Genomic DNA, 26446 nt, shown 5'->3' on the forward strand with positions numbered 1-26446 from the left:
CAATATAGTGAAGCCAAGGAATTAAACAAGTAAAATACAGCATGACAAGCATTATAACAGTGGAAACACAAAGCTTTGTGTTCGAAAGGCTCCATGAGAATTTCAAGCTTAAATACAACATTAACCAAACAGACAAGGGGTAAAACATGTCTTCCTATCAATCATCTATCTATCACGTAAAATAAAAGGAAAATATACATGATAGGGGGATTCAGAGTTAGGGGTAGGTTTGGGGACAGGGTGGCTTTTGATTTTACCTAGGATGGTCCAGGTGGGCCTCCTTGAAAATGTAATGATTTAAAAAAGACAAAGTTGCTGAGAGTTATCCATGTATATATTTGGAGGAGGTATTCCAAAAGGGTGAACAAACAATGCAATTCAACAAGTGGAAATATGCTCTGCATATTTCAAAATCTTAAAGAGGCCCATGTTTGGAGCTTTATTTAGAATATAGGAGGTGGCGGGGGTGAACCAAATCAATTGAGTAGGTGAACACTGCACATAAAATAGTTTTCAGGTGAAGCCTGGGAATTCAGTTATGAATTTGATGTCTACTTAAAAAAAAAAGTGAAGATTTTGAAAAGTTACCTTCAAACTAATTTTGGAGTTCACGAAAGTGGTCTGTGCTGTAGATAACATCTGAGAGTCTTAGGCACATAGGTGCCATTTAAATCAACAAGATCACCATAGGAGTGTCAGAACAAAGAGCAAACAAGAGCTGACTGAGCTAACAGGCACCCAAACCCAAGGATTTAGAAGAAAAGGAACGAACAAAGGAGACTGCAAAGAAGAATCAAGAGGGGGAAAATCAAGAGAATGAGTTGTCTTCAGGATAGTGTATTAAGAAAGACAAAGAGATCACCTGTGTCTTCTGACTGGTTAAGTACAGTGAGTTGACAACTGACTACTGAGTTTAGCAGCATGAAATCATTAATGACCTCAACTAGTACAGCTGCAATAAGATAGTGAGGGCAAAGTCTGATGAGGTGAAATTAAGAGACAGTATAAGGAGAGGGGCTAGTGAAAGAGATGTAGAGAAGTGTTTTGAGAATTTCTATTGCAGTGGAAATGTTGTTCAGTAGCTATAAGTGTCCAACTCTTTGCGAACCCATGGACTGCCACACAACAGACTTCCCTGCCCTTCACTATCTCTCGGACTTTGCTCAAACTCATGTTCATTGAGTAAGTGATGTCGTGCAACCATCTCATCCTCTTTCGCTCCCTTCTCCTCCTGCCCTCAGTCTTTCCCAGAATCAGACTCTTTTCCGATGAGTTGGCTCCTCTAATCAGGTGGCCAGAGTATTGGAGCTACAGCTTCAGCATCAGCCCTTCCGATGAATATTCAGGGTTGATTTCCTTGAGGAGGTATTGGTTTTATCCCCTTGCTGTCCAACAGACTCTCAAGAGTATTCTCCAACACCACAATTGGAAAACATCAATTCTTCAGCACTGAGTCTTCTTTATGGTCCGACTCTCATATCTGTACATAACTACAAGAAAACCATAGCTTTGACTACACGGACCTCTGTTGGCACAGTGATGTCAGTGCTTTTTAATATGCTGTTTATTTGTCTAGGAGCTTTCTGGGTGGTGCTAGTAGTAAAGAATATGTCTGCCAGTGCAGGAGATGTAAGAGACATGGGTTTGATTCCTGAGTCAGGAAGATTCCCTGTAGGAGGAAATGGCAACCCATTTCAGTATCCTTGCCTGGAGAATGCCATGGATAGAGGAGCTTGGCAGGCTACAGTCCATAGAGTCACAAAGAGTCAGACGTGATTGAAGTGATTAGCATCCACACACTAGGTTTGTCATAGCCTTTCTTCCAAGCAGCAAGCATTTGTAATGTCATGCCTGCAGCCACCATCCGCAGTGATTCTAGAACCCAAGAAAATAAAATCTGTCACTGTTTCCACTTGTTCCCCTTCTATTTGCCATGAAGTGTAGTGATGGGACTGGATGTCATGATCTTAGTTTTTTTGAATGTTTAATTTAAGCCAGCTTTTTTCACTCTCCTCTTTTACCACATGAAGAGACTCTTTAGTTCCTCTTAGCTTTAGGCCATTAGAGTGGTATTATCCTCATATCTAAGGTTGTTGCTATTTCCCCTAGCAATCTTGATTCCAGCTTGTGCTTCATCCAACCTGGCATTTCATGTGATGTATTCTGGATATAAGTTAAATGACCAGGGTGACAATATGCAGCCTTGATGTATTCCTTTTTTAACTTTGAACCAGTCTGTTGTTGCATGTCCAGTTCTAACTCTTGCTTCTTGACCTGCATACAGGTTTCTCAAGAGGCAGGTAAGGTGGTCTGGCATTCCCCTCTCTTTTAAGAATTTTCCAGTTTGTTGTGATCCACACAATCAAAGGCTTTGAGTGTAGTCAATGCAGCAGAAGTAGATATTTTTCTGGAATCCACTTGCTTTACCTATGAACCAAGAATGTTCAAAACTTCTGTACCATTGCATTCATTTTCCAGTCCTGTGGCCACTACCGACTTTTCTAAATTTGCTGACATACTGAGTGCAGCACTTTTACAGATCATCTTTTAGGATTTGAAATAGCTCAGTTGGAATTTCATCACCTCCACTAGCTTTGTTCATAGTAATGCTTCATAAGGCACACTTGACATCACACTCCAGGGTGTCTGGCTCTAGGTGAGTAACCACACCATGTGGTTATTCAGGTCATTAAGACTTTTTTTGTATAGTTCTTCTGTGTATTCTTGTCACCTCTTAATCTTTTGTACTTCTGTTATGTCCTTACTATTTCTGTCCTTTATTGTGCCTGTCATTGCATGAAATGTTTCCTTGGTATCTTCAATTTTCTTTAAGAGACCTCTTGTCTTTCCCATTCTTTGCTTTCCTCTGCTTTCTTTGCATTGTTCATTTAAAAAGGCTTTCGTATCTCTCCTTGCTATTCTCTGGAACTCTGCATTCAGTTGGTTATATCTTTTCCTCTTTCCTTTGCTTTTTGCTTCTCTTCTTTTCTCAGCTTCTCTTCTTTTCTCAGCTCAAACAACCAATTTGCCTTCTTCCATTTAATTTTCTTTGGGACAGTTTTGCCGTTTGTACAATGTGATGAAGCTCTGCCCATAGTTCTTCAGGCATTCTCTACCAGATTTAGCCCCTTGAATCTATTAGTCACCTCAACTGTATAATCATAAGGGATTTAATTAAGGTCACACCTGAATGGCCTAGTGGTTTTCCCTATGTTCTTCAATTTAAGCCTGAATTTTGCAATAAGGAGCTCATGATCTGAGCCACAGTCAGCTCCAGGTCTTGTTTTTGCTGACTGTATAGAACCTCTCCCTCTTCGGATGCAAAGAATATAATTAACCTGATTGGGGTATTGACCATCTGATGATATCCATGTGTAGAGTTGTCTCTTGTGTTGTTGGAGGAGGATGTTTGCCATGACCAGTGTGTTCTGTTGACAAAACTCTGTTAGCCTTTGCCCTGCTTTATTTTGTACTCCAAGGCCAAACTTACCTGTTACCCAGGTATCTCTTGACTTCCTACTTTTACATTCCAATCCCCTATGATGAAAAGGATATCTTTGTTTGGGGTTAGTTCTAGAAGGTCTCGTATGTCTTCATAGAACTTCTCAACTTCAGTTTCTTTCGTATTAGTTGTTGGGGCACAGACTTGGATTGCTGTGATGTTAAATGGTTTGCCTTGGAAACAGAGAGAGGCCATTCTGTCATTTCTCAGATTGCATCCAAGCACTGCATTTCAGACTCTTTTGTTGACTATGAGGGCTACTCCATTTCTCCTAAGGGATTCTTGCCCACAGTAGCAGATATAATGGTCATCTAAATTAAATTTGCCCATTCCCATCCATTTCAGTTCATTGATTCCTGGAATGCCGAAGTTCACTCTTTCCATCTCCTGCTTCACCATGTCCAGTTTACCTTTATTCATGGACCTAACATCCCAGATCCTCAGCAATATTGTTCTTACAGCATCAGACTTTACTTTCACCACCAGACACATCCACAACTGGGAGTCATTCCTGTTTTAGTCCAGCTTCTTCATTCTTTCCAGAGCTATTTCTCTGCTCTTCCTCAGTAGCATATTGGCCACCTACCAACCTGGAGGGCTCATCTTCTGGTATCATATCTTTTTTACCTTTCATACTCTTCAGTGCAAATACCATCAAGCAATTGGAAACATTAGACGAAGCCCTAAATTAAGTGGTAAATATTTAGAGGTCATTTTTCACGTGCTAAGTACAATTTAAATGGTCTTCAGGATATAGGAATGATCCTATTTATGCATCAAGTAAATGTTGTCAGATAAGTGAATGCTACTGAGAAAAATGACAGGAGAAAGGAGAACAAGTCCAAAACAGGACTTTTTTTAAGGGAAAAAGACAGTCTTTGAGTGGGATCAAGTCTTGATCAATCTGCACTTTAAAAACATTTCTGTGGCTAGAGAGTATTCAACTATTTGGTGTAGCATTTTATTCAACTGGTATCCTAGTGATAAACTTGTTTTATTGATATAAACTGTGATGCAAGACTGCCTTTGATAATCAGTACATGTTTATTCTTTCAGTGATGGAATGCTACCACATGATGTGAGTTTGCCACAGCTACTGTCAACGTCCTAGTCGTAGGCAAGGAGAACAAACACTGTTTTGCGATTGTATGACAAGATTTATAAAGAAACATTATAAAAATATGGATGTGAGCAAAACTAGTCTTCCCTGGTAAGATATTTAAGAGGTTGATACAGTAATTGTTTTGGGGAAGGAGATATGAATTACTGGGGAGAGTGGCAGGGCTGCTTGCACCATTCAACTCCGATGGGGCACCACTGAAATAGGTCACATCATCAGTGGCATGCCCTGGAGTCAGCAATGCAGTGGCCTGAGTGGGAAGGAGACATATCTATTATTCTACTTTTTGATTTTATTACATATTAGCCATTCAGAAAAGTACTTATAAAGAAGGAAATGCCATCTGGAAATAATTTGAAATAACCTTTTTTTTTTCCCTTTGAACAAAAATGATTGCCTTCAGACTATAACAATCAAAAGAATATTTTAATCTCTACTTAGGATTTAAAAGTAACCATTGGTATTGTATTATCATAACTCTCTGGCAGATATCACATCAAGACTGGATGAATATATCAATATGTACCATCCAATATGAAAAAAGTATTGTTTATTTCATCTAAGAATACTATTTCCCAATAATTCTCTTGTTTTAGACACAGAATCATTGGACACGATGCCCAGCTGCAGAACTCTATCTATCAAAGAAGAATTTATATATGTAAACTGAACAGCCAAGGGATAAAGATTAAATGTGGTTGGGTGAGATTTTTGGAAAGTTGTAACAGAAATGAACAGTCTACTGTTATTCCCCTTCTCTCTGCGTAGAAATCAGCATGAAGTGATGATTGGATGCTAAGTAAGCATCTTGTCATTTTGAAGATGGAAGCCCAGGTGCTAAAGACAATATAGCAGAAAAACAGATGAAGCCTTGGTCTCTGAAATGGAGTGTTCATACTAATCTTGAACTGCTTCAACTGCATTTCCTTTTTATCTACGAAAATGAAGTCCTAGTTTAAGTTACCATAGTTAAGTCTCTGTGACTACTGGCTGTACAAAATTCATCCATGAGATAAGTGAAAATATAAAAATTAGAATTCTGTTGGGAGTAGTATTAAAAAATCATTTGTATGGTTCCAAGTCATTAGGCAACTACTTTACTGCAAATGACACCTTAAAGCTTCCGTTTCTTTTCTAACCTGCACCAGATATGCTAATGATAGGTTCAGAAAGTAGGATTTTAAATCTCTAATGCTATTTTAAACATATTTTTTACCTTCTGGTTGGGTATATGATCATAAGGCTTTTAAAGACACATAGTAAGGTAAATTGATGTGTACTCTCTTATGTTTGCATAGAAATAATATATATTTATATTCTATGTATTTAAAACTTCTCTGAAGGTAAAGTCATATTCAGAAAGCAATGATGCATTAGAATGGACTTTAAATGAACAATTTTACAATTAAATAATGATCCAGGCTTTAATCAAGAAGTTATAAGAAAGAAGAGAATAAAATTTGGTAGAAAAAAGTGAGAAAATACTTTTGTTCTAGGTGAAAGTATTTTATATAGAAATAAAAGGCCTTTTCCTCCCACCCTTATTAGAATTACTTCCTGAAGCATTTACAAACCATATCTATATATCTATATTCTACATATATATATATAAACCATATATATATACATATTCTAGCTACTTTCATATATATATATATATATATATGAAAACAGGAACATTTTGTTTATTTATAGGAAATGTGCAAAATGGAAGAGTTGGAATTAACTTTGTAAAGCAGCCATCTCTGCCTGATCTGACACATTAGCCATAGGGATTTTGAGAGATTCCCAAAATGATGTTCTTTGCACGTCAAAGCAGAAAGTCCGTCATCAACATCTGTCACTATTCTTTGGAGGGTTTCAAATCATTAGATTTATGAATTGACCTGTCCAAGATCTTAAATAATAGCCTGTATAATTTACATTGCTTATATTACATATGGTTTTACTATCTTTTGATTCAACAATTGCTTTACAACAGTATTTAATGACCACAACTTATAAAAAAAGAAGTCTTATATCTTCTTTATCTAAAGAAAACTACTTTTACATAGAAGTCACTTTCTTTGATCTCAATGTCTTTTAGGAATAGGTTCAGGGCACCAGAAACATGCAGGGTGCAGATTTATATTTTCTTTCTTACACAAATCAAGTGCGGATTTATCAAGCTGTGAAATATATTAAGTTCATGGTGTTTTAACAAAGGGTTACCAACCAAACCTCAAGAACCTGGTGTGATTCAAACTACTTTCAGATGTCCTTTTAATTATATTAAATGAAAGTTTGAGTTGGCTTTGATGCTTATGGGCAAACATCGAAATCTCCTGAAAGAGCTGCTAAAAGTACTCCCCATTGCTGTAGTTAATATACTACATTGTATGCACACCACTAGACAATTTATTCTAGCCACTTTAACAAGGATATCCAGCCTGACAGGCCACAAAGAATAGTATCACAAGCCAAGCAAAGCACAAATCATTAGAAGACTCAAAAAGTTGTTTGACATGCAGCACGGAGCTCTTTGTCACACAGCCAATTAAGTGACCAAACAAGGAACTTGAAAATACTCATTAATTTCTTCCTAGCAGTATAAATGGAGGTTAGAATCTTTTCTTGTCTCATCCACCAAAGGCACACAAGTAAAACTGGCATAATTCAATTTTCACTTTGTCAAAGGTGCAAGTAGCAACTTTGGTTCAGAGAAAGGCTGTATTAAAGACAAAAAAAAAAAAAAAATGAAAGCAATAGGTAGAAATGCTTATGTATCCACGCTTTAGAATCTTTTAAAATTCATCAAATGTTGACATTACTTTTATCATTGAAAACCTGTATTTGTTTTTCTGAGCAGATTCAGCAGCATCTGACATCCTTTCCTTTTGTGTGAGATAAGAACTTGAGTTGACTCCTGGATGCCATACTCTTCAGCTCCTCCTCCTTCTTAAGGTGTTCTTTAGTCTCTGCTGCTGGTTACCCTTCCTCTCCCAGACCTCATCATACAACAGTGTTCTGGGTCTCAGCCCTAGATTCTCTCCTCTCTATACTCATTTCCTTGATAGACTCATCTAGTACATTGACTGAAAATGCCTCTGTAAGTGAAACATTGTTTTTGTTGTTGTTGTTGCTCTTTTCCAGTCACTCAGTCATGTCTGACTCTGCGTCCCCAAGGACTGCAGCACGCCAGGCTTCCCTGTCCTTCACCATCTCCTGTAGCTTGCTTAAACTCATGTCCATTGAATCAGAGAGGCCATCAAACCATCCCATCCTCTGTCATGCCCCTTCTTCCCCTGGCTTCAATCTTTCCCAGAATCAGGGTCTTTTCTAATGAGTTGGCTCTTCGCCTCAGGTGGCCAATGTACTGGAGCTTAAGTTTCAGCATCAGTCCTTCTAATGAATATTCAGGATTGATTTCCTTTAGGATTGACTGGTTTTTGAAACATTACTAACTGATTACTTCTAGCCTGACCGTTCAGCTAAATTTTAAGCTCATATACCTAATTGCATATTTACCATCAATACTGCATATCTGATAAGAAACTTAAAATGTTTCTTAGTGAAGTTCTTTTCATGTTCCTCCCTAATTGGTCACAGATAGACCATTTCAGTAAAGGGCAACTTCATTCGTCCAGTTGCTCAGGCAAAACACTGTGGGTCACTCTAACGCCTCTCTTTTCCAGACTCTTCACCTTACAATCCCTTAGTAAATCCTTTTTGTTCCACTTTAAAAAAAAAAATCTTGAACCAGAAAAATTATTTGAGCATCCCATACTCATATCCTGTTTTAAGTAGTTGTTATTGCCCAAATGGTTACCCTGTTTCAGCTCTTACTTTTCCTGCTATCATCTATTTTCTAATTTTAAAACATATCAGACCATGTCTTCCCTCTGCTCAGAAACCTGGAGTGGTTTCCTATCTGTCCCTGAATAAAAGCTGAAGTCCTTACAAAGGTCTATCAGATCTGGGCCCTTGATGTCCTGTCATCCTTCTCTCTTTCACTCCATTCCAGTTGCATTGGCTTCCTAGACAACACAGGTATATTTCTACCTCAGAAACTTTCTGTTTTCTTTGCTAGAATGCTTTTTCCTGCATAACTTCACAGTTCACTCCTTCAGAGTTTTTCTCAAATGTCACCTCACCTCAGTGATGCATTTATTGCTCTGTTTTTCTGCATAACATTTATTATCTTCTCACATACCATATATTTACTGTTTATATTCTACTACTAGATATTTCACCCTAGGAGAGCGCGCAGGGATTTTGACCTCTTGTGGGCACTGCTGTATTCCCAGTACTGAGAAGATTATTGGGCACCTGTGCTCAACTAGTAATTCTTGATTTTTTTGTTAACTACTCTGTGATTTTTTTTTTTTTTTTTACAGTTGAAGCTGAGATTGCTTTTACACTGATGGTACCTAGGATACAGATTTCTAGTGGATAATGAAGGTGAAACAAAATAAATAAATAAATAAGTAAATTTTAAGTCCAAATAAAATAAAGTAAGTAAAATCTAATAAAAAGAGGGCTTATTTCAAATATTTTGTAAGATTTAAAACATAGACTACTATCTGCCTTTTAAAACAATGAAAAATGGAAGGAAGGATGGGAAGAAGAGAAGAAACCAGGTGTGTGTCTTTTTAAAAAATTTTGCAGCTATTTAATAATTTTAAAATCAATTCTCAGCCTAACTATGCAAATAATAGTGGTTTCCAAAGAATGACTCAAAAGATTCACATCAATAACTATGCACGTGTCCTCAGTCACTCAGTTGTGTCCAGCCCTTCGTGACCCCACGGATGTAGCCTGCCAGGCTCCTCTCTCCATGGGATTTTCCAAGCAAGAATACTGGAGTAGGTTGCCATTTTCTCCTCCAGGGCATCTTTATGACCCAGGGATTGAACCCCCATCCCCCACATCTCCTACAACGGCAGGCAGACTCTATTACCATCAAGCAAGATTGACTGCGAGTCTCTAGGGAGTCCATGTCACCTATGGGATTTGGATGACAAAGGAAACTGCTGGTAAAAATCAAAACATATTTGTTAACTAGGCAAATAAAATGTCCTGCTTTTAAAGCATTTAAAACAGTAAAAAATGAATTTCAGTAAATTTTAATAGTTCCTGCAAAAGAATATGAAATAAGAATTTATGCAAAATGCTTTTCACAGTGATAGTCACAATGCCTAATAAATGATTTATTCTTCATAATACATCACTGTTATTCTTAAGCATGGTGTTGAATAAGCACTGGATGCACCAGGATAGAAGCATTAGTGCCATCAGTGTCAGCTGTGTGACCTAGTTCCAGTCATTTGATCTCTCCAGATTCCAATTTACTCATCTTCACCTCTATGGCCTCTCCTGGCAATAATATATATGGTAGCTACTTAATATGCATATGGAACACAAGCCTTACTTGTCTTCTCTGGCATAAAACTTGAAACCCTCTTCTAAATGAAGACATGCATTGTGTCTGGGATATGGTAATGATATTTTAATTTGACATATGTGAATACCTATATTTTAATAGTCAACAAAACTTTTAGGGTAATCTAAAATTACAACTGAATAACAAAAATAAAATATATTGGACCCAGTTTTTTATTTTCATTAAAATTCTTGAGACAAAAGCATAATGAGTTTTAGGAGATTCATATATTATTTTAAAAAATCAAAGCAACTGACTTTTAATTGCTCACTTATAGATCAGTTATCATAGCTGACTGCTGCTGCTGCTGCTGCTAAGTTGTTTCAGTTGTGTCCGACTCTGTGAGACCCCATGGACGGCAGCCCACCAGGCTCCCCCGAGATTCCCTGAGATTCTCCAGGCAAGAATGCTGGAGTGGGTTGCCATTTCCTTCTCCAGTGCATGAAAGGTAAAAGTGGAAGTGAAGTCACTCAGTCATGTCCGACTCTTGGCGACCCCATGGACTGTAGCCTACCAGGCTCCTCCATCCATGGGAATTTCCAGGCAAGAGTACTGCAGTGGGGTGCCATTGCCTTCTCCGCATAGCTGACTATTGACAGTCTAGATTTCACTGTTATTTTGTGTGTGTGTCTGTGTGTGTGTGTGAAATAAAAAGTGGGAAGCAAGAAGTAGTGAATGGATCTAGATAATTCATAAAATAGACACTGTACTTCTAAATAATTAAATACTAAATGTATTTAGATGGTCAAAATCATATCTAAAAGAATCACTGCTTGTGCCCATGGAAAGGAAAAAAAAATTAAGTATCTTGTAATAAACTTTTTTTTTCAAATTACAAAAAACCTTTCTTGTATATTTTATTCCTATTTCATTGGTAGCTTAGAATGTGCTCTGAACATAGAAATAACAGGGAACATGTCTTTAAAAGCCCAACAGATTGAAGATTTAGGTATTATTCAGTCTAGAATTTCACAGAATAATGATCTATAATAAAAGGAATAGTAATAATGTCATGTATTAGCAAGCAGAGCATTTCCACTTCACCAATATTCTGTTTGTATTTGGTCTTATCAGATGTTTAGTCAATAGCTAAAACATTAATTCATAGTCAGTCAATTATAACAACAGGAAATCAGCCATTGAATAAACTGTGCTATTAATTTTCTATCAGAGATTCTTGTTTGAGTGACCATGCATTTCATAGATTTAAATACTGCAAGTCTAATTCTAATTATTTCCAAGGCTCCATTAAAAGGATAACATAGATTGCAATCAAAAACAACCCTAATATTGCTCAAAAATGATTCTCAGCTTTCAATTCTGAAGAGTACTTCAATTTTTCTATCTATTGCACACACTAAGCAGTATATATACAAAACCTCCCAAAGTAATTTCTTTTCCAAAATATTAGAAAAACTTGAAGTTTCTTATATACAAAGGTTCATTATTTTATAAGAAAAAATACAAATTAAAAGGTTTTCTTCCTAACCTCTGTTATATATATATATATATATATATATATATTTTCCTTTTAAATGACTGTCTCACAAAATGCTCTTATTGTGAATAAACTGATACAGTTTAATTTCTGGACTACCAAACTGAGAACTAGTAACTTGGGTCTTAAGGACATCCTCTTTACAAATGTAGTTGACCTTCCCCTTTAAAAACGCTGATATGTCCACATAGGGAGTAAAATTTACAGCTACACGGTTTCATATTTTTCTTCCTTCTGATAAAGTTGATTTGTCTATTGGAACCCACAGAATGGAAGCTGCCTCAGTAGCCTGGCCCATATCACAAATCTAAACCTGCATTTATGGGAAATGACTGTCAAGGAGCCAATCTCAATCCTCTAACCCAGCTCACTTTACCCTAGAAAACGGGATCTGCTAGCCTTATAAGGAAATCCCCAACATCCTTTGCAATCCCTGTTTGGAGTTGTCTCCATAAAACTAACTCTTGCCCAATATCCCTCAGGAAGAGTGTGCTACTGATGGTGAGGCACTGACTCCGGCAACCCATGGACTGATTTACCTTGAATAAAGCAGAGTGAAGTCATTACTAAATCATTTTGTCATTTGACCTTGCCTCCCTTCCTTTGTTCTTTCCTTCGCCTCTCTCCTCTCTTCTCTCTCCTATCTTCTGACATCCCTGCCCTTCTTTTCCTTCTTCTAAAAATAACTATGAAGCTTGCTTCTGGGATTCCTTTCCACAAGAAGTCATAAACATAGAAACTTTTTTTTTTTAAATCCTGCTTAGAGACAAATTACAACATGTTAACTGAAACATTCACATTGGGATTCATGTGCTTATAATGAGTGGAAGAAAAAGATCATTACAGCATGTCTTGACCAATTTGGTACAGAAGCATAACATTCCAAGGATCCTGGAACTGTTGTCTTGTTTGCTTGAGTGTCATTTCTGGATGACCTGTTACCCAAGTATTAACCAGATCAATATATGAATGAAATGTTTTCATACCCCCCTCTGAAGAATTTGGAGATTTCTATATTACATCCAACTCACCTTTCCATGATGATTAAAATTCTCACACCAAAGTTGCACCTCTTTGCTAGTCTGTGCTCCTCTTGTATGATAGAGCACTGTCACTGTCAAATTTCTTTTTAGCACATGCTCTTTCATATAGCTTTCCATTCCCACCCTCTATGCCCTCCCTGAAATTCTTCAAGTTTAATACATTATCATCTTTTTATCAGATTCCCACACATGCTATTGCCAACAGAGACAATTCAACAACTTAACACATTTATAAAAACGCAGAAAGTACCTGGACATAGGCTCTGCAAGAGCGCTCTCTTTTCTGAAGCTGAATCCATTAAGACAGCAGATTAAACACAGAATAGAAAAAACAAGTTAGTGACAGAAGAAAAATAAAAGAACTCATCTACACAAACACCTTATTTTGTTGTGCACTACTTTCTAGAAGAGAATGACAGCTAAGCAGCAGCAAAATGTCAGCATTGGCTTGAAAAATAGTAACCAATACGTTTCCAGAAGCCAGGTGATAACTGGATGGTATAAAGCTGTTAATGATGGAAAGAAATCTTAGAATAAATTTAGTAGAAATTAGTAAAAATCAATATACTTTATTTTTTTGACATGATTCATTTCATATGAGGTTAGTTATTAACTTGTGGGCCACAGATGAAGATGTGTGAAGTTAAGTAAATTATGTCAAGAATTTGAAACCCATTTTTTAAAGATAGTAAATTGTCTGTGGTTTAAAGATAATATAGATAGTTAATATGTACCACAAACCATTTGTTCATACATACAAAAAGTTCCATTTATTGAGAAAGTAGAAATGCATATTCATTTGACTCGTTGATTCTAAGGGACAGATACCAAGAGATAAGTAACTTCTGATTAAAAGAATGTGATTAATCTTCTGATTTATCTCTGTTTTTATTTCTTGAAGAATTTCTTTTAATGGTTTTGACCAAAATATTTAACACATTTTAGAAACTTTTGTGGAATAACAAGACTGTGTTTATGTGTTTGCATACAGAATGATGTTTTTCTGGGCAAAAGATTAACAGCAACTCATATTCAGTACCAAATATTTTTTCCTGGTGATAAAATGAATAATTAATACATATATTTGCTTGGTTTAAATAAATGACTGCAAATTTTATAAATTGGATTGTAGTTTTCCTCCTCTTCTAGTATTTTTTTTTCCTTCAGTAGCCTTGATTGCTGAAGGAGAAAATTACCCATTTTTAAGAAGCAGTTACTCTGATACCTTTTGTGTGGCTAATACTCTCCTAACTTTAATTCATACATTCTTCAATGAGCACAGAGTAGTTACTCCTCTAAAGAATTAAGTGAGTAATGAGTGCAAGTAAATTGCCAGGGTTGTCATTGGATCACTGACTAGCATCTTAGTTTAAAAGGTCTCTAAACCCTCCAGAATTTCAATGTGGAGCACGACTGATTTGTACCGAGTTGACTTTGCAAATCTGTTGGGTTATAACTGCTTCAGGGAACAGTGGGAACCACAGGAAATGGGAGCAAGCCAGGAAGCAGGTGAATAACCTTTGCCCTCCCATCTCTTTACCCATCATGCAAATTAACATATGACAAACCACATTATATAAACAACTGAAAAGAGCCAAATAAGAAACAAAAGAGAGCATTAAAAAGCTTCACAAATGGAAATTTGCCCATTATGTAGTTATTTGATATTCAGACTAGGCAAGCTGATTAGCTGTAGCCTGTTAGAATGTGACATTAATTGCCAGCTTTACCTGATATTGCCAGACATCAACATCATTTTTAAATAAAGATACACAATATTCTATAACAAGTAGTGTTATGGATATGTAGCATTAATAGAAATTACTACTTCTAGTACGTTATAATAACAATAGCTGGCAGCGATATTCATTAACAGCATCCAGTAAGCCTTGGTAAAATCACAGCATGCCCAGATTACATAGACAGCTGTGGATTATATTCTGTCAGGGGCTGGGCTGAGATTCTATCATGGATATGAGTGACAAAATTAACTCCTTTTCACTCAGCATGAAAATAACCAAAAAACCCAAAAAAACCCTTAGCAATAAATTCTATCTAATTGATAAAACTGAATCTATTTTCTGAGGATGAAGTTGCAGAAAAAACTGCTAGATAAAATATCTAGCTTTTTTTTTTTCTTTAATGTCAAACAATCATCATTTAAAAAATGTCTTCCATCTCATGAGACTCTTAGTCAAATAAGACAGAAAAGAAATAAACATAACAAAGACCACTCTGTAAAGTTATTTTTTCATTCTAAAGGGGAATGTTCCTTCAGTGAATTCCATACAGGATATTAGTCTGTTGCTGCCAAATTCTTGCTGTTTGAAGTATCTCTGATATTAAGACTATCCCTGATATTTAAGGCCTTAAAATCCAGTTTCAATAACTGATCATCTTTATTACAAAAATGCCATTAAGAGAATATATATTATCTTATGGCAGCAGTGCTATTATCTTTTCACAATGTGAAATTTTGTTACATAGGTGATACTCCTTATAAATATATATAAAACATATTTTATACAGTTAAATACAATGCTTATATCTATATAAGTTATATACAAAATGTTTACATATGTGTATATAATGTATATAAACATAAATTATAGATTTATAAATATAAATTAAAACACATAGACTTCCTTAAAATTTAAAAAATATTTTTACTACTTACAATTCAAAGTTGCTGAAACACATTAAAACCTATTAAGTTACAATGGTAGTGATGCAAAATAAGTTACTTAAAAATTAAAAGGAAAATTGAAACAAATACTTTGTCCAATGAGTTTTTAAATGTAATATGGATTAGGTTAAATTATTTTTTTAAAAATCTATAATGTATTATTAATATCCTTTCTTGTTGTTATTTTCTAAATTTCTCTTTATTGATTAGACATTTGTTTTACTATTAACCATATTAATATAAAGGCTTGAAAGGAAAAAAAAAGAAAAACAAAAGAAGTGGCATTTATCTATATTAACCATGTCAGAATTTAGCATCCAGAACAGAATTCTACAGAAAACAGAATTATAATTCAAAATATATGCAAAGAGATTGTCATTTATTATTCCTTAGATTGAAAGTCAAATAAGGTCATTATTATAATGAGACAGTGACGTGAATTGAATATAGCTAGCAATTTTCTTTAGAATGATCTGATTTTATGGAAAGAGAGAAATTAATCAGGGAAGTCTCACTGATTTTACTACAACTTTAAAGATGTATGTAACTAAGGTCCTTACCTTGTTCAAACTTCGTGCAGCACTATCTTTTCCACCTGGAGTCAAGTTCCGGAGTTGTACATCTAGGAGGCCTACCAGCTGATCCATGGCCCGGACAGAATAAGTGATATCTCCAGCATTCAAATGATTTCTTGTCTGTTCAGCCAGTTCTCTAGCAATGTTGGCAGCTGTCTCTCCAGATTTCAACTACAATTTTGAAAACAGAACAAAAAGGAAAGAGATCTTAAGTAATTTTATTGGCTTCTTTGGACAATTGTTTTTGCATATGTTATAATCATTGAGGTAAGTAAGTTATTAAACTCACTCTTTATTTGGTACACATTCCCTGAGTTTTCCTGCTAATCCATTATTTCCTTTAATAGCTAACTTGAAAGTCATGCCTTTAGGAAGATCCTCTTGAAGACTCTAACTTCTAGAAATGATTCTCACTTTACCCATCTGAGGGGTTAAGTCTAAGGTTTGCCCAGTGACTTTTCTCTATGCATTTCTAAATTGAACATTGATGAGTTTGTGTTGTGGACAACTGTGTTCTCAGATAAAAATTCAAATTTTCCATCATGCCTAGTTTAACACTTAGTTCACAACAAATACTCACTGTCTGCTAAACTCTGCGAAAATGTAATTCCAAATAAAAACTCTGCTTTTTAAAATGGTCTTCATCTTCTTACTAAGAGATTTCACCCCCCATGTACTTGGTAGCAAACTATTGTTTAGTTTCTAGCACTTTCCTTCTCTAAAACTACATGTTGATTTTTTAGCTATATTCTATAAGAATTGTTCAAATTGTCAACAATCCAAAGATGTTAAAAGAGATAAAATTTATATGCTATGATTATTTGAACAAATTTTACAGCTCTGAGTAATAAGAAGATAGGGATATATATTAATTTGTAAGGAAGGCCTGTAAAACTTTTTTAAAAAAGTAAATAAGTGTAATTTTCCAAGTTATCATGTCCTGTATTTTTTAAAAATTAAACTAAAGTACAATTATAACACATTTATGCTATATATATATATATATATATATATATAGGTATGCATTGCAAAAATAATGAGTGTCTCTTCTTTTGACTTTATACATTCCCATTTTCTAGAGATTGTTAATGGTTTGGCATATATCTTTCCTAATTTTAGTCTGCCCTATTATTACTTATACAAAAGTGTCATTATTTATAACATTTTCTTTTCTTCTCTTTTTCTGTTTTTAACACAGTCTGATATAGAATTTAGGATCACAAACAGAAAGGGCCTTTCTTTGTAAGGCTATCTTCCTAACTGATATTCAGAAAGCTGTAAGGGGTACAATAAAAAACTCAGTCAAACTGGTTACCACTATTTATGCAGGGATAGTTAATACGTTTGTAGCAGGACTAAATGTTAAAGAAATAAATGAATACATTGGAGCAATTGGAATACCTAAATTGTTAACAATCACATTCTCAAGTTTATAGAAAATCCTAATCCAAATATGAAAAAAGTTTAGTAACCAAGTGTTGGCAAAGATTTGTATAAATGTATATGACAATCATAACCTACTAATGGATGTGTATATTTGTATACTTCCTATGTAAATTATAGTGTCTATTAAACTCTGAAATGTGAAGACTGTGTAAGACAGAGATTTTTCTTATCACTATCAGCCATAAAAAAATAATCCCACTGTTATGAAAGGGAAATGTTCAAAGATATTCATTCCAGCTTGCTTATAATAGAAAACAAAATGGGTTATGTCTGTGCAAAACTGGACATATATATAAATATTATGGAATACTATACAACAGCTTTGTAATAAAGAGAACAATATTGTTAACATCAATCTTTAACATGTAATATTGACTAAAATAAATGCAAGTATAAAAAGTATAAATATATACTAATGTATATAGGCATGGTATTTGTGAACTATGAATACTACTTGAATAGCATATAAACATGCTATGAAAAATAAATATTATATGTAGATATTTTGTGTGTTTATATATATATGTATGTTTAAACACATAGGACAAAATTGAAAGATGGAAATCGAAAGAAGAATCATTTTGTTCAATGCTTAAATTTTACAAGAGTATATATTGTAAGAAGAATATGTTAAAGTATTATATGGTTAATTGGTACTTTTTAAAAACCTTTAAAATGAAAAAAGAGAAAAACACCTGCACTAAGTTTATTGAATTTGTAAAATATCATCAGGGCGTGAAATACTAAGATACTTGTAAGACCAAATGGAATACATTACAAGGTTCAAGGATAAATGTGTAACAAAGTCAATGTAGATCAAAGCAGCATTCATAACCCACTGATGGATCATGAAAGCGGTCACAAAGTGACATAAATGTGATTATAATCCATATATTTAATCATTATATACAATTTAGAGCTATTTACTGGAAATCTATTAACTCACTTAATGATTTATAAAATTCAGTATTCATTAACTAAATTGGTGAAATGCTAGTATTCACAAAGTGTTCAGATTCAGCATTCCATCAATTAGTCTGAACACCTGATACAATTGCTTTGCAATGTTACAAAATCCCTGTGCACATGAGCATCCAGATAGCTGGAGTTCCTATAATATTCCAAAGGAATATTCTTTTAATCAGTGCACCACGCACAGAGTCTTGCATTTGTTACCGTGTTGCACCCATGCTATAAAAATGAACATATTTGTGAAATTACTATTGTTTTACTTTGTTAAGCATTGTGCTCTTGTGTAATTGTTTTATTACCATTGTTGCTATTATCATTATTATTGTATCGTTTTCCTCTATGTCTTTATTACCACATAGTACTTTTTCTATGAGAAAATGTCAAGACATATGGACCTCTGGAGTCTTGTGATTCAGTTAAATGAGCCCTTTTGGAAAAAGGCTGGGATCTACTATAGTAAGTAATAGGCTTTCTTTAACACATTATCTTCAAAACTAAAGATGCAAGTACTGACTTTCATTACAGCTATCAGGGAACATTATAAAAAGAAAAATTACTTAACAAATAGAAAAAAAATGATAGGTATTTTCATATTGCAATTCAATTTATTTTTCTTGTTCTGGGTAGCTGTACAAACGTTGTTTTCAATATTAATTATTATAATATCGGGGTAGGACATGATAAGATAAAAAAGAAGGCCTATGTAATTCCCTAATATAAAAATTTAAACTTTTTTTTAAATACAGTAATGAAAAAGCTGAAAATATAGATGACAAGTCAAAATATAACTGTTTTCAACATAAAAGAAAATGATGTTGCCAATGTATGCGTCAGTGACAGTGTGTTGTTGTAAACGGTGAGTCAAATACAAAAATCATTAGTAATTTATCTTAAAAATAGTTATTATGTTTTAGCATTCAAGAAGTGTTTATTTATAATGAATAAATCAAATTAATTCCACAAAAGAATCTGGAACTAAAAGTTCACCAACAAGAAAGCTGCAACGGAAAAAAAAAACAAAAAAACTAAAGTATAGATAAGTTTTAAAAAATGTTTAAAATAAAAATGTGAAAACCGTATTTAAAGTAAAATAAAAATGTATATAGCTAGTTATTTATTATGATACCCTCTTCCTCATAAAATTGAAGAAATTGTAGTAATAATATTAAAAAATTTAAAAATATTAAAAATTTAAAAAATATTAAAAATTATTTCATTCATTTAACAATCATTTGTACACTTGTTATTTCCTAAAGAAATAAAGTCAAATGTTATATGTAGTTTTGCTCACATTCAGGAAGCTCACGTTCTACTGCTTGGTATGCGGGGTACATAAAAGCAGATGGTATTAATTCAACAATGCAATTATAAGATAATGTCTGTGAGGTGTTATGGGAATATAGTACAGGGGTAATAAAGACTTGGAAACTAAGTAAGAAAGCAACAGAAAATATCAAATAAGTTGAAAGTTAAAAGACAAGTTGAGGGTGACCTGGTAAGATAAAATTCTGATGGGGACTGGTAGGGAGAGAGCCAAGACGATGCTATAAAAATAAGTGAAGTCTAGAATAACAATGGTTTGGGAAGACAGGGTACTGAAAGTGGAAAAGAAATTTTTTTAAAAAAAGTTATACCTTCAGAATTCAATCTGCTACCAACATAGCATAAATTGTGTATATGTATAAATGTACATATATATACATATACCTAGTCATACATATATATACATATATACAGTTTTTAAGAATAAAACGTCTCTGTTTATAATTTCAAAAACTGTTCTATCATTCTATATGTTCATTTGTTATTTAACCACAATTTGAATTTCTATGAATAACACTATACTAATGTCGGGATAAAATGGTAAATAAAGTGGTTTCCCATAATAGGCTCTGGGAAGAGCTATCAATAAATTAACTGTACTACTATTTAATTTTAATTTTTTTGAATTCAATCCAGAATCCCAGTGCAGTGGATCAAATTTAGAGGCAGCTTATTTATTTATTTATTTTTAATATTTGTTTATTTTTGGCTGTGCTGGGTTTTCGTTGCTGCTTCCGGACTTGCTCTGGTTGCAGTGTACAGGCTTCTCCTTGTGGTAACCTCTCTTGTGGAGCACAGGATCTAGGGTGTTCAGGCTTCAGTAGTGACGCGTGGGCTCACTAGTTGTGGCACATGGGCTCAACTGCCCTGACACAGGTGGGACCTTCTCGGACCAGGAATTGAACAGATGTCGCTTGCACTGCGAGGTGGATTCTTAACCACTGGACCACCAAGGAAGCCCTAAAGGCAGTTTAGCCTGGTGTTTGAAGTTAGGGAATAATTTAGGAAATACTTCTCTGAGAAAGAAGTTTAATCTGAGAAGAAATAGAAAAGAGAAAATTAGGTTGGGATGAGGATGGGGGCTTCCAGGCAGAGAGAGAAGCTTTTAGGAAAGAGGTGCAGGGAGACTTAAGGGCGCTGCACGAAGGGTACTTGTGACTGGGGTTCAGGCAGCTGGAGAGACGGGCAGTAGCAGAGCAGTAGTACCACTTGGAAGGCACGATGATGATTTTGGGAAATTGTACTAAGAGCGATGTGAAGGTATTAAAGAGTTTAAAAAGGAGTGGTCTACTCAGGCTTATATTTGAAACAGAACTCAGTGGAATAGATTAGAGGGTTCTGGAGTGAGTGAGAGGGAACCTACTATGAAGCTAACACAGTAGAAAAAGCTGTTATGGATTAGGGTAGGGCAGCAGGGAAAAGGACGAGTGGCCTGATTTGGGAGAGATTTACAAGTACAGACAGGCTTACTGTCTGATTGGATGTGTGAGGGGAATGAGAGAGAGGCACCAAGAGTCATTTCCAGGCTTCTTGTTAATGGCAGTTGTGCCATCAATTGGATTCTCCCATAGCTACTTTGCTTTGCAGCCAAAGATGGAGAAGCTCTATACAGTCAGCAAAAAACAAGACTGGGAGATGACTGTGGTTCAGGGCATGAATTCCTTATTGCCAAATTCAGATTTCAATTGAAGAAAGTAGGGAAAACCACTAGACCATTCAGGTGTGACCTAAATCAAATCCCTAATGATTAGACAGTGGAAGGGAGAAATAGATTTAAGGGACTAGATCTGATAGACAGAGTGCCTGATGAACTATGGACAGAGGTTTGGGACATTGGGCTCAATAAAGGACAGAAATGGTATGGACCTAACAGAAGCAGAAGATATTAAGAAGAGGTGGCAAGAATATACAGAAGAACTGTACAAAAAAGATCTTCATGGCCCAGATAATCATAATGGTGTGATCACTCACCTAGAGCCAGACATCCTGGAATGTGAAGTCAAGTGGGCCTTAGGAAGCATCACTATGAACAAAGCTAGTGGAGGTGATGGAATTCCGGTTGAGCTATTTCAAATCCTAAAAAATGATGCTATGAAAGTGTTGCACTTAATATGCCAGCAAATTTGGAAAACTCAGCAGTGGCCATGAGACTGGGAAAGGTCAGTTTTCATTCCAATCCCTAAGAAAGGCGATGCCAAAGAATGCTCAAACTACCACACAATTGCACTCATGCCACACTAGTAAAGTAATGCTCAAAATTCTCCAAGCTAAGCTTGAACAATATGTGAACTGTAAACTTCCAGATGTTCAAACTACTTTAGAAAAGGCAGAGGAACCAGAGATCAAATTTCCAAATCTGTTGGATCATCGAAAAAGCAAGAGAGTTCGAGAAAAACATCTATTTCTGCTTTATTGACTATGCCAAAGCCTTTGACTGTGTGGAGCACAGTAAACTGTGGAAAATTCTGAAAGAGATGGGAATACCAGACCACCTGACCTGCCACTTGAGAAATCTGTATGCAGGTCAGGAAGCAACAGCTAGAAGTAGACATGGAACAACAGACTGGTTCCATATTGGGAAAGGAATACGTCAAGGCTGTATATTGTCACCCTGCTTATTTAACTTGTATGCAGAGTACATCATGAGAAACGCTGGACTGGATGAAGCAAAATCTGGAATCAAGACTGCTGGGAGAAATGTCAATAACCTCAGATATGCAGATGGCACCACCCTTATGGCAGAAAGTGAAGAAGAACTAAAGAGCCTCTTGAAAGTGAAAGAGGAAATTGAAAACGTTGGCTTAAAGCTCAACATTCAGAAAACAAAGATTATGGCATCCAGTCCCGTCACTTCATGGCGAATAGATGGAGAAATCGTGGAAACAGTGGCCGACTTTATGTTTCGAGGCTCCAAAATCACTGCAGATGGTGACTGCAGCCATGAAATTAAAAGATACTTACTCCTTGGAAGAAAAGTTATGACCAACCTAGACAGCATATTGAAAAGCAGAGACATTACTTTGCCAACAAAGGTCCATCTATTCAATGCTATGGTTTTTCCTGTAGTCATATATGGATGTGAGAGTTGGACTATAAGAAAAGTTGAGTGCCAAAGAATTGATGCTTTTGAACTGTGGTGTTGGAAAAGATTCTTGAGAGTCCTTTGGACTGCAATGAGATCCAACCAGTTCATCCTAAAGGAAATCGGTCCTGAATGTTCATCAGAAGGACTAAAGTTGAAGCTGAAACTCCAATACTTTGGCCACCTGATGCGAAGTACTGACTCATTTGAAAAGATCCTCATGATGGGAAAGATTGAAGGTGGGAGGAGAACGGGACGACAGAGCATGAAATGGCTGGATGGCATCACTGACTCAATGGGCATGAGTTTGAGTAAACTCTGGGAGTTGGTGATGGACAGGGAGGCCTGGTGTGCTGCAGTCCATGGAGTTGCAGAGAGTCATACACAACTGAGTGACTGAACTGACTTACTGATAGCCACTATGACTTTAAGGTTCAAGCTCAGTTCAAAGGTTGCCTATCCAGATCAGGCATGCATTAAACATATTCTTTCTAGCGGCATCCAGAAGCTACTCTTTTTTCTGATTGTCCTATTTATTTCACTCACCACAGTTACTATTATCTTATTTCCATACAAAAATATACACATATCTTATATCTGCCTCAAGTCTTCTGTGCAAAGAAGCAGGACTGAAATAGTTATTTCGCTTATTCTAGCTTAAAGACATCATTACAAAGTCTATCTCTAATAATTCTTTTAATAAATTCTGCAAAAATTATTCATCAGAAATAAGTACATGCATACTGAGAAATCTTATAAGTTTTGTGAGGATTAGTAAATTAATGCCTGTATTGAAATGGTGGGATTATACCTAGGGCTTGAATAGGGGATGGGAAACCCTGCTGCTGTAGTTAAGGATAATAATTATGACAGAGATGGATACTATTTGCATTTCAAATTTTGCCACAAGAAAAAAGCTTTATTTGAAATAAGCTTTGATATTTCATGGGATTTATTACATCAAACATTAATCAGGTGGCAAAACAATTCATGGAGGAGTTACAGTGTTTAAGTAGAATGCTACCATTTCTTTGAAAGATCTATTTTTCTATGAATCTGAGTCAAGTGGATATATAGACAATAAAATGCCTCTACCTTACAATTGAATGTAGGCTAATCAAGCTTGAAGATATGGAAATGCCATGAATCTCTGGTAAAATTAATAAGCAATTTACTTTTATTCCATAGTAGATCTATGGGTGCTAAAAGAATGGTGAGATTGAGATCTGGGTGACAAGATTCAACCACAGTTCTGGAACAAACAGTTGGCTTATTTTGTACTGTAAAGGGACTTCCCATGTTGTGCTAGTGGTAAAGAACTTGCCAATGCAGGAAACGTAAGAGATGTGAGTTGATCCCTGGGTTGGGAAGATCCCCTGGAGAAGGGCCTGGCAACCCACTCCAGTATTCTTGCCTGGAGAATCTCCATGGAGAGGAGCCTGTGGGGCTACAGTCCATAGGGTTGAACAGAATTGGACACGACTGAAGCAACTTAGCACGCACATAATATAAAACAGCAACATCATTTCTAGATCTACACATCCTTCTTTAGAAAATGCAGGAAGAACCTTACATTATCTCAAAATCTGTCAGTAACTTGTGTGCAGACAAAAGAAAAGATACTTTAGTTTGCTAGAAACAGAAAGACTATTTCCCACTAACAATTCAGGTGTTTCTTTTTCATATAATACTTGGACCAGTTAATGAAGTAGGAAGCAGATCTCACTTTACATGTACATATTATTAATATGGAGGATCTTCACAATTATAATTTCACAGTTTTCGATTGAAAAAAATACACGAGGGATTATAAAGTGCAATGACTTCTTTACAGACATGCAAAAATAGAAAATATAAACTCCTTTTTGAAAACTTGAGTCCAAGCTACAGGTCAAACTAAAGCCAGATTTTATGATTTCAGTGAACAGTCTTTGAGAAAGGTGAGAAAATCAGATATTTCATCACCTGTATCTGAGAAGGCAGAGCTCTAAACTAATTTGTTGGCTTCCATAAACAGGTAAATGTTTTTAAAACATTAATTTGAAGACATATGTACTCAGCTTCACAATCTAATTGTTTTATCCAATCATCTGTTTATCTTTGTATCTACTTTTCTGTCCACCTGCCCATCCATTTGTCCACTCACCTACCAATTTCTCCTTCCTTCTCTGTCTCTACACTTCCCCGTTGCTTCTGAGGTAAATTTTCCTTTTTGCATTTTGCTTTTCCTTTCTACACAAATTTGGCTTTTTATTAAATCTCATGATTATGAAAGTATTATGGCCAGCGTGTAACAAATTTCTTCTGACTTTAAAGGCTTATATTTTCTCTAGTGAAATGCAATCTACTCTATAATATCACTCAAAATTTCATCTATCATTTCACCAGTATATAAGTGGCCTGACTTCATTTGTGAATCACAAAACCATCAAGATTCTGTGCTTGGTTTTTCCCTCCTTGCCTGACTGCAGGAGGAAAAAACACAACTCATTTCTTAAGTAAAATGATAATGTTTGCTTTTTCCAACTAAAGTAAGCATGGTGATCCATTTATTTATGCATATTTGCAGTCTACAGTGGTACCCACAAACTCGGGTAGGGGAAACTGAATATACTGTTCAAATAAGAGAATCACTCCCTTTTTTTTTTTCCATCTATACTGCTATTGGGGGTAAACAGTGTTCCTCTACTTTAAAAATTCTCAGAACTACAGTGAGTGGAGGAGGGGAGGAATAAATCAGATATTTATTTCACTTTAAGTTTTTCAACATGGCATAAAACATAAGAAAAGTGGGGAGGTCAGAGCAGAAGAAAGAGGATGGAGCAAGAGAAAGGAAGGAGGGAAGAGAGAGGCAGTGAAGAGAGGAAGAGGAGGATGGGAAAGGGAGGAGGGGTGAGAGAAGTAAAGAAAAGCTGAACTCTGCTGGATACTTTCCATTTCTTAGTCGTGGAAGACCACTTTCCATCCTCCTCCATCCTTTTCTCTGTCTTAGGAAACGGACTTACATGATATGATTAAGACAACATCTCTCCCTCTGGCTTTTGTTTGGGTTTGGCTAGTGGGGAGGCTGGGCAAGTGAGGCCAGTTAAAGAGGGGTAGGGGTGGGTGAGATCAGAATATTTATTCTCCTAGATCTTTTCTGAAAAGTTGCCTGAGGCTAGGATGCGTCTCTTGTCTAGAGGTCATCTTTCCTCTCAAGGACACTCTTGTCACCAATTTTCCATCATTCCTTTGATCTGGCAACCATAGGCCTTGGGTTGGGAACAGCTCCATCTGGGTTCCAAGTATCAGGATTCCTCTCAATCCCTTGCAGCTCACCTTTGTTCCCTCAATACCACTGTAAACAAACTCTCTACACAGGTTCCATCTGTTTGCTGTTGGGATTTGGGTACTGAGGGAGGAAATGAGGAAAGGGATGAATTCTGCAGAAGACGCTTTGGGGAGGAGGAAGAGAAAACAGAGACAAATCACTGTGGGAAGTGCATGCAGATTCTCTCTCAGAGGTTTACAACATCAGTATTTAAATGTGTTGGAGTTTTGCGGTAACTTGTTCAACTACCATTATGTTTAATGAATGGCATAAATAGTTGGAGGTATAATGGATACACCAAGGGAAAGAGTGGAGAGAAGTGAAGAGAGACTAGCTAAGTGGGTGTGGGATATAAAGGCCATCATGATCTGTTCACTGTGTAGCTAGTGTTGTGGCTAAGCATGACGTCTCGATAAAGGTAGACCCAGCTAAACACCAGCTCCAGCGCTGACCTAGCAATAAGCACA

At 35.8% G+C, this 26446-nt stretch overlaps 1 protein-coding gene across 15 annotated transcripts in view; it reads right to left on the reverse strand.

Moving 5' to 3' along the window:
- ADGRL3 (adhesion G protein-coupled receptor L3) overlaps positions 1-26446 on the reverse strand; it is an 885081-nt gene that overhangs the window by 145133 nt on the left and 713502 nt on the right. For 9 of the 15 annotated variants that reach the window (XM_081506859.1, XM_081506647.1, XM_081506805.1 and 6 more), the window contains 2 exons: positions 15832-16017; positions 12836-12874 (listed from right to left, as the gene is read on the reverse strand). In XM_081506859.1, coding sequence (XP_081362985.1) covers positions 12836-12874; positions 15832-16017 — 225 coding nt within the window. The remainder of the gene's footprint in view (positions 1-12835; positions 12875-15831; positions 16018-26446) is intronic. The other 6 variants (XM_081506741.1, XM_081507599.1, XM_081507756.1 and 3 more) reach the window with 1 other exon arrangement.

Source organism: Giraffa tippelskirchi, chromosome 1 (assembly GCF_054371585.1).
Source record: "Giraffa tippelskirchi isolate mGirTip1 chromosome 1, T2T-mGirTip1v1.2.pri, whole genome shotgun sequence".
NCBI classification, from domain to species: Eukaryota; Metazoa; Chordata; class Mammalia; order Artiodactyla; family Giraffidae; genus Giraffa; species Giraffa tippelskirchi.